Consider the following 12,385-nt stretch of genomic DNA (forward strand, 5'->3'; position numbering starts at 1 on the left):
CAATTGGGAGGAGGAAAAGCAAGCGAGACCAACTGCCTGTGGGACTGACATAACCTCAGCATAACACTGAGCTGCAGGTTGTGCTCCTTGGGCTGAGAGCAGGCTTGGCAAATGCCGGCAATCAAGCTATCTGTATAACTGCATCAGATTTCTTGCTACCAAAACAGTTCAATTTATGCGACTGTTTTGACAGGCATGTTGGGGAATACAGAACATATAGTTTTCATCATTGTTTACTTCTGTTCTTCCTCTTGTTCCCTTTGACATCGCCCACTCATATTAGAGTTTGGCTCATATTAGAGTTTGAGCTCCATTTAGCTCAGCATGCAGAGCTGGCCATGCTGCCAGTATCACTCCCCACAGAACTCCTCCTGTGCCTTCATTTACATGTTTCCTTTTTGTTCTTTAACCAGAAGGGGAAACTTTGAGCCTTGAATGCATAAATCATTAGGTCCAGGTCAAAAATAGGCCATTATTCAAAATGTTTGTTCTCATACATCAGATCTGTAGTTAATCTTGGGAATTTCTGGAAAACGTGGACTCCATTTGTAACATTGCTTGGAGGATTGGAGCATCAAGCTGAACTGGTCTTGAGATCAGCATCCAATATTCAGCACTACTCTTCTGTTAAAGTGGTCTAACTAGCCATTCATGAAGCAAGCCTGGTCCATAAGGCTCTGGTCTCCTTCTCTATTTTGTCATAGCAGGCTTTTATCAAGACTTCCAGGGAGGCAGAAGTTAACTTCACCGGGACCAGGGTTCTCCAAATATGCTCCAAAATTGGCAAGATGTGCTCTAAAACCAGTCAAAACCTCTGTGCTAAGAAAGTCTGGAACAAAAATTTTGATAGGGGAATGAGTGAAGTTTTTAAGTTAATCTTCAGGTTGCACAGTATTTGTTACTACATCTCCTCCATATTTGGTAGGGAGAGGTATATAGAGCCAATAGTGTTGGTGTTCCTGTTCTTAGATCCAGAATTGATGCAAGTCAAATAATAATATTATTGTCTTTTATGTAAAAATACCAGGCACCTGCCAAGGAAAGTTGATGTAATTGCCTTCATTTCATGGACAGTGGAATTTGAGATCAGGAAGATGTCTCGACTGAGGGAACTTGATAGACCTCTCCCAGATGAAGACATAGTCTGTTCTTCATTAATTATTTGTTTATCTGCACGTATCCTCTCATTTATGTATAAAACCACTGAAGACAGTGGGATTGTATAGGCAGATTAAAAAAAAAAAAAAAAAGGCTAGGATTACTATATATTTTGCATCTGGAATTAAGAAGAAAGGCAATGGGATTGTTCTAAGTTGTGCCAACTTCCTTGGAGCAGATTTTAAAGATTATTTCTCATCACTGCATTTTTCTTGTAAATTGAAAAGTTAAATCTTAATAGTCAATAGCCAAGGAAGATTATCATTCAGTGTTCTATTATTTAAATTATCTCTGTAAGTAGATTGTTCCTTAAAATATTTCTGTTTTCAGCTTCCTCACTGGGAGGGATCTAGACACTGGAAGATACAAAATCTTATTTTCACCAGACAATCTAATTTTCTTCTATTCAATGTCCAGTACACTTTGTGGAAACACTTTGACAATTACATAAAGTTGGGCTTCCAAATCCACTCCTGAGCATTTAAATGGATTGCACTAATTTTCAGATGTGCTCAGCAGCTTAGATTAAAGTTAAAAGATATTTATTCCTGTGCTTCCATTTCAGTTTCTTCTCTAAATAAAATTGTTTTATAGCCTAGATCCTAGAATTTTTTATTTGGTTGGTTGTTTGTGGTTGGTTCTGGTGTTTTTGTGTTTTTGGTTTTTTTGGGTTTTTTTGTTTGTTTGTTTGTTGGTTGGTTTGGTTTTGTTTGGTTTGATTTTCGTGGGGTTTTTTGGTTTTTTTTGGGGGGGGGTTGGTTTTTTGGGGGGGGTTGTGTGTGTGTGTATTGGGGTTTTTTTGTGTGTGTGTATTTTTCTCCCTCTTTTTTTTTTTGTTTTGTTTGGTTTGATTTTCCTTTTTTTTTTTGTGGGGGTGCATTAGATAAAACTCCTGATGACCTGTGCGCGTTAGATAAAACTCCTGATGAATTTATAGGGAGCTGATTAGCTTGGGATTATTTTAGGTCAGCCAAGCAGATCTGAATTGGATTATTTAGTTTTGACATGATTAAACTGGATACAGAATTTTTCATGGCTATGCCATGATGTTAAATCATACATCTGTCTTGAACTGAGCTGGGGAATCATTTCATTTGAAGGGATAATGCAGTACTACCTTATAATATTGGCTATTTTTAACAGAGATATAAACCATATTCTCCAGGATGTATAACAGTGTAAGAGCCATGCCCTGAAAAGTGAGATCAAACAAAAGCAGTTGTGAAATATTTTGCAGATGGCACTCTGAAAGTCTTTAAAGATATATCTATCCATCTATCTTTATAAACCCTAAAGGAAATATTTATATTTCATTCCCCACTTATTTATTAATTTTCATTAGTGTGTCAAAGTGTATTCTGACAATAATATGAGATAGAGATTGGCATCTGAGTGAGACAGAGTTCTGCTACTGGTTCAGTAGGGTTTGAATCTCTCAACTGAAAAAAAATAGCAATTAGGGTAGCGCTCACAGACAGAGATTGTATTAGAAGATAAAGCAATGGAAGGAAGTACATTATACATGAATTTTATATACTTTCTGACTCTCTTTTCATCTTCCAAGAGAACTGGAGATGGAAACCTAAAAAGGACCTCAAAAGAATTATTTTAAACAGTGAGATGTATCACTTTTTCTTTTAGCTGCTATTATTACAGTTACCTTGAAAGAAGGTGCAAAAGAGAAATCTACAGCAAATGGAATGAGAGCAAAGTTATGAAACCTGAAATAAGCACTGTCTCAAGACCTCATCTGTCAACATCTATATCATCTGCAAAAAGGTGTTCTGCCATCCAGCAGTTGACTCTTCCTAAGGCCAAAATCTAGATCAAAGGTGATCAGAAACCTTCAAGGCAGTCAAAAAAAGTAGTGGTAAAATCCTGAGTGAGAAGGGACCCATGAGGATCACTGAAGTCCAATTCCTGCCGCTGCACAGGACACCCCAAAAATCACACCATGTGCCCAAGAATATTGTCCAAACACTTCTTGAACTCTGCTGAGAGCGCTGTGACCTGGGGAGCCTGCTCCAGGGCCACCTAGCAGTGTGTTAAAGGCACTGCAGAAACCATTAGTTATCTTGGCCATAGAAAGGGTAAACCAGCCTCAAGAGAACTTGGAAAACATAAATAGCATCCATGACAGGTCCTTTTTCTGCTTTTGTTTTTTTCTATCTCATGCTTTGTATCTCTGAGGCCTAGGTAAATTGTGATTTTGTTTTTAAGGGTTCACTGTTACTGGTGTACTGAGATGCATTATCACAGACTTCTGGAAAAAAAGCATATGGCCCTAGAATGTGAGGGACCACAGCCCAGGGACTCACTCTGCGCTGTACTGCTTGGAGCGCCAGCAAGGCCCAGCACCAAAGGAGTTCCCAGTCCCCCCACTGGGAACTGCAATGACCAACTTGACAGTTCAGGCGAAGTGGCCTGAACCCTACTCATAATTTTCCTCCAAGTCTTTGTCCTTGATAAAATAGTTCAGTTGTCAGATTTGTCTAAACAGTCTTCTTTCTATTGTTACAACTTCAGTCTGGAGTGTCTCACTATTGTTCCTTATCTGAACACGTATTTTTTGTCTTTCTTTCTTGGTTTGTCTAACACTTCCCATTGAATTAATTCCACAGCTGTAGAACCCTCACAATCAATAGATGAAACATATTTCTAAGAAAACCCCTACTCCCTAATACGGCAACTGAATCAAGCAGGCTGAAAACTAAGCATAGGATGCGAAAGATCACAAATGTCATCTGTTCTGCAAGTATTGAGTGCTTGCACTGAGGATGTGTGCGAGGGCCACAGGCAGGAGAGTAAGTGATGCTTGAAAGATTGTCCTTGTGAAAGGCTGAGATAAGACAGGTGATGTGGGTGAACGGTGCTGTTGCAAGGTGGGCCAGTTTGCTCAGCACTGTGCTGGTGGAAATGGTGTGATTCTCTCGGTGTAAACCAAGTTAAAGGCGATCACCGTACAAACCACGCAAGAATGAGCAAAATGAAGCGCTAAACAAAAGCAAAGCATTAACTGAGTGTGGAAAATCATGGCCTGGCATTTTTAGAGAAAGGTGTTGAATATTCTACTGTCCAACAACACAGCTGTCATAGAACTGTAATAAACAGTACTAGATTGTATCAGTGTTGGGAAGTTGGAAAAATTGCATTGGAAAATGTCGTGATTGGAATAATTTATAATGGGAATCCTCAAATATGACTGTGGGATCAGTAATAATATTGGTACCATAGAATGCCCATCCTGCAGCTTTCCTGTGCTATTATGAATGATAATTTCTTAGCCTGTCAAACTGCATCTGAGTTTGTGAACCTTTGAGTTTGATATTACGTGAGAGTTACTAAGGCTGATCTTGGATGCTCAGGCCTGCAAAACAATGCACCATTTTCTCACCCATTTTTCCTTCAGCATTATTGCTGGTCGGTAGCATTCAAATGCTCTGATTACACCCCCCATTTACTGCTGCTGCATGGGCTTGTTGCAGCATACCTTGTTTTTGAAGCTGGGCAATGCTTTTTCAGGGGAGTAGGGAGGGGCAAGCAGGGAGTAGGGGGTTGAGCTTTGCAAACAAAGCTCCCTTGGTTAAAAAGCAGCACCAATGTACACAGCAGCCTTTGCTTGCATCAGACTTGCTATTACAGTGAAAGCTCACTCGCTGACACCAATCATTTCTGTAAAATTCAAGCCAACCTCTTTGGGAGAAAAGATTTAATTAACACATAAACCCCAGATGCAACTATGACAATCTGCTTTCATAGTGATGGGAATAATCACATTTCTATCCACTGTCAGTCCTTGAAATATAACTGTTTTATGAATAATCTATGGTACATTTTTTTTCCTTGCACAATCAATCAGATTCTTTTGTTACTTTCACACAAGAACATTTCTGTCTTAGACATCTAGAAAAACTCTATATTTATCTGGTGCCTTGAGGGGCTACCTCTGGTTGTGTGACAGGAGGTCTCTTGAGCATTTGGGGCTAGTAGCATGAAGGGAGGCTGAGCAATTCCGCCCTAACCAAGATCCACATGAGATATCCCATTATTTAAATAGAGGTGCCCTTAGGGCAGTGCATGCAGAAACCAGTGCAAACAAACCACAAACCAAAAAAACCCCCCAAAACTCACAAAAAGCCAAATCAAAACAAAAAAAATAACCCCAAAACCAAACCCCACCCCCCAAACAAGAAAAAAACAACAAAAACCAAAACCCAAACCCCCAGTGTTTATTGCAGACAATAAATAAAATAGTGGCAATGAATTTCCATGATGTAAAATTAGATTAAAAAACTTCAGCTCTGAGGTGGAAATAGTGATCTTTGAAACAAGCTTTGAAAAAAATCTTTTTCTCTTAGTCCAGTTGGAAGGTTTGTGTCTAATACTGCATGCTTTTTTTGCCACCTCCTTCTCCTACTTATTATAAATCCTGAAGGAAAAAATACAAAACCTTTTTTCCTGTGTGGTTTAATCTCAGCAAAGTTGTTTCTGCTTTACCGTGGCATAAGTTAGATAAGCTTGTAAAGTAGAATTTTATGGTCTTTGAGGCCTTAACAATGTTGAGAATAAATCTATGATCATGATTTTGACAGAAAATGTTGTCTCTCTTATTTTCACTGGACACTATTATATCATTCCTGCATCTTTTTACTTTCTAAATACTTTTTTATTTTGTTCCACAGTCCTGAACAACAACTAAGCAAGGATTGATCTGTATATTAGGGATGGAATGGTCTTAATACATCTTTAGAGTTGTATCAACTCTAATAATCTGAAATATTTGCAAATATAAATTTTGCATCTAGATAAGTGCTTTTTAAAATTATAGCAGTCATCTTGTATTAGGCTTGATTGCAACCTGTTTTCTAAATTAAAAAATGTAAATGTGGCATTGACAAAGGTTAAAAAGATTTAAAGGGGGCTCTGTCAGCAGTGTATACACACACCAAGCTAAATCCTATGTATCTAATCAGTGTCCTCTGGACTGTGTGCATCTTGCTCCATTGTTTACTTTCAAATCCATAACAATTTTGTATCCTTTCACTATGCAAAGATTAATTTTAAAATCTAATGAATTTAAAAATATGCTTTTCACCTGTCCATTTGATATCAAGCCTGCAATTTGACTTTCATTGTTTATTTCCCTCCTTGTCTCGTCAATCCTTTTCTTTCTTTCTGTCCTTTTACTTTATTACATTTTTTATTGAGGACTGAGATGAACTGGTTGCTGCATCATGGGCCCATTACACTTCCTAACAATTCCATTTGCACCTTATTGTTTGTCTTATTGCTGGAAAATTCAGGTGATTCATCATGCCTGAAGAAGCACCTGATCCCAATTCCCTTGATATCACGATTACTATGTGACAGGAATACAGTTAGTGGTGGCTTTCAGACTCAAAGAGGCCAAGGTGATAACTCTTTTGGGACCTTTAGCCTCTCAAGTATTGATGAGTTCCATTTTTTTAATGCTCTGTTTTCTTGCTCCCTTTCAACAGCCCCCTGAGTGTGGAAAAGGGCTTGGAGTTAATAAAGGAAGTGGCAGATCTCCTGAAGCTGCAGATGAGTGTCTTCGATGATGTCAAGTATGTACATGGGTTTTTCTCCTTTTTTATTTTATTGGATGTCTCATTATTTTTGTATAGTTTGTCTTACAAAGAAATATCTGCTCTTTACTGTCAAAATTAAGGAGAGCGTGCAAGAGGGGAAGAAATAATGTTGATGATCTTTGTAACATTCTCTACACATGGGAACAAATTATTTTGAGAAAATTATAAAGAATGAATTTTTTTTCTGCTTTCTTAAGGAAAAATAATCTGTTCCAAATGCTGTACAAATATTACCAACTTTATTTAACAGTTCCTAGGTAAGGAATGTCTTCTGAAGGGTCATTATGTCCAGCATTGCCAGGGGGAAAAAGACATCAGAGATGGATAAAAACTTGGGTGCCTGGCTTTGAGTCTGGCACACGGCGCAGTAGGTCACGCATTTTGGTCAGCTACTTCTTTAACAAGTCGCAGGGAGTTCAGCTATGCTGAGCCCTGGTTTTCCTCCTATGATTCATACTGATGAACTCATGAACATCTGCCATGTCCAATAAAGCGTTTTAGATTGAGGATTTTCTGAAGGCATTTTGGAAGAAACATGTACTTCACAAAACTTCGTCCTCTCTGTATAAAACAGAAGTAGTTTGATGTAAAGGTAATTGAAAAGAAGGGTCAGCTGTGGGGGGAAGTTTTGAGAAAAGAAGCCACATCTTGGGCACACAGGAAATAACTGATGAATGGGTAGCATCCAGCTCCTGCCTGTGTTTCAGAAGGTTTGGAATTACTTGCCTTGGCCCATGAGTCGGGTTGCTGAAGTGCAGCGTCTTTCTCAGCCTCACCTGTGCTGCCATCAGCTACTATTCAATCTTCATTTACAGAATGGAATTCATTGTTTAATACTCTGTTTTAAATCATTGTCTGATGATGTTTCATCTTTAGTGGAAGTGTTTATTCTTGATTGTAAAACAAACAAACAAACTGTACCTCTCTATTACTGTATTTGAATGGAGAAATGGACTACTGGTGAGAAAATCTTTTCAGAAACCTGGAAAATACCAGGCCATATTGGTTTTAGGTATTAAGAAGGAAAATATTACCATATTTTGTTTATTTTGATTAATGTCTTAAATATGATATTCTATTATCTTGTAAAGAGAATTTGTACCCTCCACTTTGAACACTAGCAAAGAAAGTCTACTGCATGTTTAAAGGAGAAATCCCATGGAACAATTTCTCTTCTGGAATCAATGGGTTCAGCTTCATTAACTTCAATCATTTACAGTACAAGAGCACTTTCACCTACCTTTCTAATAGTTAGTATAAAGCCTTTTGGTTATTTTTTTAATTTGATAAATCCCAACACATTGCAGTTGATAGGCTGTAGATTCCTTCTGTAATAAAAAATATCCCTCCAGTGATATAGCCAGCTGTGATGGACCTCTCTTTTAGTGTGCAGAATTAGCTGCTTATTTTGCATATATTAATATTCTGTCATATGACTGTACTGAAAATATTTGTATGATCAGTACCTTAAAAGTGTGGTATGGATTACAGGAAATCCAAACAAGACTGAGCATTCTTTCTATCCATACAATGCTTTTATCAGTCTTTGCCTTTTTAAAAATCTATAAATCAGTGAAGGGTTATCCTAAATCTCAAATCAGTGAAGAATTAATCAATAATAAATTTTCTTTCTTCAGGAAAATGAGATGCTTTGACTTGGGTCAAAGCAATAAAGGAAGGTGGAGCTGACCAGTAGATAAAGCTGGAGTAGAAGCTTTAGCCTTACCAAAAAAAGAGTTAACAGTTTTTGGATTTGCTGTTTTCTTGCCATTGCATTACTATCAGTGGAAAAGAGTACGGATTTGAATACTCTGGTTAGCTTCTCAGTGGCCTCATGGAGAGGGGTTTCAGGAAAAACCTGATGTCATGTCATAGTCACCACTGATATATCAGGAAATATTTCTCAGGAAATATGCTTCTTACTTGGGATAAGGCATCATGGGTGACTTATTTTATTTCACTGGCAGCTAAAAGTATCCTTTTTCTTAAAGGTTCATTATTTTCTAAAAATTGGGCGTTATGTAGGAAAAACTATCAGTCAGCCTGGAGAAATAGGAGTTACAAAAGGGATGAGAATTTGTTGTGCTATCCTACTTTAACTCTGACCCGAGTAGTTTCTTGGTCTGGAATTCTCAAGTCTCTCTTTTCCCTCCAAGAATTTCCAATGGTTAGAAAGTAACAGTGTAGACTCGGATTTTTTATAATTGCAAAGATTTCAGAGTAATGACATGTTAATGAGAATCATGGGGTTAATTTGAGGATGTAGACAAAGTCATCACATCAAATAGGAATAGTGCAAGAACTGAGTAGAGAGGGTAAGTGGTGAGTTCTTTTAAAGTTCTTTAAATTCTCAATTACCAGTTTATTGTCCTTTTCTCTCTTAAAAAAAAAAAAAAAAAAAAAAAAAGGAAAAAAGAAAAACCCAAAGAAGATATAAAAGAACTGCTTCACTAATAAATTACTGCCTTTACTTAGTTTTGTCTGCAAATATCTTTCATTCTTCCCTATATTTTTAGTTTTTCCCTGTGCTTTTGAGTTAAGTAAGTGGACAATTGCTTTTGCCATGGATTCCTACCAACACCCTGTGTTAGCTTTTGATTAGCTGGTGTTTGGTAGTAATCAGCTTATTTTATCTTCTGTTTTTCACCATCCTGACAACTTTAACTGATAGGCTTCAGTTCATAGGATATCCTCAGGCTTGGCTTCCAGAGCATCCAGTCCATTTCTACAGCTGATTTGTCATCAAGTTTGCATTGACATAAACTTTGCTCACCCTGTGAAGCAGATGAGTGGGAATAGATTTAGGGAATTCAGACTTAGAAGTATTTCAATATTGAAAAAAAATCCAACTTGTTAGTTGTCACTTCTGGATACAGCCTGAATCTTTATGGAAGTAATAGTTATGCTTAATATGTTTTGTTAATGGTTATGTAGCTGTCAAATAAATTCCATTATTTCTTATTACATCATTAGAGACCATTAAAAGGATATTAGCATGCTGATGTAATTATGCAAGCAGACGTAAAATTGCTATAGTTATGATTTTATAATCTAATTATGGGTGTCCAATGCCCCTGGTGATTGATTGTTGGACTGGTATCGGGGACTGAAGTCAGATTTGTACTAATGTTTAGAAGAGTTTGTATTTTTTTTTTTTTTTTTTTTTTAATATGACTTAGCAGTCTCCAACATTGGCCCTCTTCATGTAATTGGGTTATTCACAATATGAGACTATCAAGAAGCATCCAAATATCAAAAGCTCTCAGCTCAACTGTGAAAGCAATGGAAAAGACACAGAATTAAAAGTCAAAATCATTGAGTAGAGCATATATGATTTAACTGGTTTCTGATGAGAATACAAATAATTTTTGAATTTGTATTTATTGCTCTCACATTTGGGGTATTACTGCCAACATTGTACAGGGGGAGTTTCAGCTCTGACTTTAGGTGAATACCTTTGTATGAAAAGAAAACAGATTATTCTGATTTCATAGGATTTCAGGCCTTATATCCTATCATTCTTCCACCTCCAGTTAAGAGTGAGATTTTCAGCTGAATATTACATTCTCTCTAGATTGATATGATTTTCTCTATTGCCACTGAAGATCTTTCACTCTAGGTGTCTCTTTTTTCTCCATATTGTTCTCCTTTAGCTTCCTCCACCCATTTATCTCAATGGCAGTTTCCTCATTTTTACCTTCTAATGCACCAAAACTCAGTACTCAAAGAACTGAACTTTCAGATGTGCTAACTTCACCAGCATTTCCATTTTCATACCTAATTTTTCAGGGAAAAACTTCTAGCAGACCACTCTATATTCATTCCATAAAATTACATTAATCTCCATCTGCTGCTGTTGTTTTGAAATGTAACAATTCACTATATAACCATATAATCTATACATATAATGTTAAGAGTGAACAGGACACTTAGGCTAAATTTGGAATTATGTAAATACAATTTTTTTTAAGTTGAAAAGACTGATTCTGATTATCTAACATAACATCCTGGATTGCAAAGCCATTTCATTTAACCAGTATTCCTCTATCATGAATTGTTGTATCTATACTGTGCATCCAAAGCTAAACTAAGAGACCAAATCCCTCATCTTTCAGAATCTAAATTTCCAACACCCAGGATTCAGGCTGGTTGTTCAGCTTTCACCTCACAGTGCTCCCTACCCACACTGGAACTACAGATGAATTCAGTGTTTACTTAAATAGTTTATTATTTGAAAAATGAAAAATTCAGGTTAACTGAAGGTATACAAAGGAACCATATGGAAACTTCAGCTGAAAAATACCTTTCAAATTTTGTATCAGACACAGCAATGCCGTTTGACATTTTGAAAAGAAAATACTATAAATTCAAATTATTAACTAGTTTCAAAATTTAACTAAGCTTAACTTATAAGGAAAATGCTTTTATTTAGGTGATGAGAATAAATAAAAACATTACTTTGGACTGAACTCCATCCATTTTTTGTTTTGTTTTGTTCAGGTGACTAATCTTTTGAATAACAGTAATTATGATAGACTTCTGAAATATTGAATCACATCTATATATTTCTCTACAGCCAGCTGTTTTATTTCATGATCAGAAAACAAATCCTCTAATAATGAGAAGCTCTTCAATGTTTCATTTCATTTTCATTGTTCAATGTGTGACTTCAGGTTTTATTTATTGCACTTTATTCAAATTCTGCTTTGAGGTCAGAAACCCTATTTCCTTCTATTTCGGTTTGGATTTTTTTTTTCCTATCATGCTCTTTACTAAACTATCAAAATGCTTGGCAAACATGAATTGATATATTTAACTCATATGAGAGATGGGGTTTTATGAGGACCATCCAGAGCTGGCGTTATGCATGAAAAGATTGGGGTCAAAGCATTTACCACTACGAGGTGCCCAGTGTGATGTCTCACCGCAACACTTACTCAGCCTCTCGTAAAATGAACTTCCCTGACTGAGACAGAGGATCCCATTGGCTTCAATCTGCTGAGCAATCAATTACCTGAGCATTCTGCAGCCCCAGAAGTCAGCTCTCCATTCAGACACTGGTATTTGGCCTTTAACATAAACAAACAAATTAATAAATTCCTGAAATTAATTTCCTCAAATGAACTGAGACTGAGTCTAAGTCTGCAGTGGATGATTCCAGTAGAATTTAAAGTAACAGTAAGACCTTTAAATATTTGTTATTCCACACTTCATTTGCAACATGCTTCCTAAAGTCTGATAAAATTGAGATTAAGGCCCTTGAAAATATTGGTCTTCTCTACTACTTGACCACCATTCATCTTTGTATTTCAAGGATCCTACTGAAAAATAGTTTTAAAAGAAGGGCTGCATTTCTGTATTTGAAGTAAGATTGATTTTTCCTGTTATATAGTAGCATATCCATAGTGTTAATCATGTTTTTTTAATAGTTTTGTGTAAAAAGTGATTGTAACAAAAGCTTGAATTTGGAAGGGTTACTATGAGGGCAGTTACAAGCATATTCTTTTTGTACTTAAAATCTCTTGTTTCCAAGTACTGGGGTTAGAGACTTTTTGCACCTCCTTTTCAAAGAATAGACCTTACACAACCAAACACTGCCTGTCATTATCTCTGCTCTT

At 36.7% G+C, this 12,385-nt stretch overlaps 1 protein-coding gene across 1 annotated transcript in view; it reads left to right on the forward strand.

Annotated features, from left to right (window-relative positions):
* PTPRN2 (protein tyrosine phosphatase receptor type N2) overlaps window positions 1-12,385 on the forward strand; it is a 637,318-nt gene that overhangs the window by 264,572 nt on the left and 360,361 nt on the right. The window contains exon 10 of the mRNA XM_040062696.2: window positions 6,657-6,743. Within this exon, the coding sequence (XP_039918630.1) occupies window positions 6,657-6,743 (87 nt within the window). The remainder of the gene's footprint in view (window positions 1-6,656; window positions 6,744-12,385) is intronic.

The sequence above is a fragment of the Hirundo rustica genome, chromosome 1 (genome assembly GCF_015227805.2).
Source record: "Hirundo rustica isolate bHirRus1 chromosome 1, bHirRus1.pri.v3, whole genome shotgun sequence".
NCBI lineage: Eukaryota > Metazoa > Chordata > Aves > Passeriformes > Hirundinidae > Hirundo > Hirundo rustica.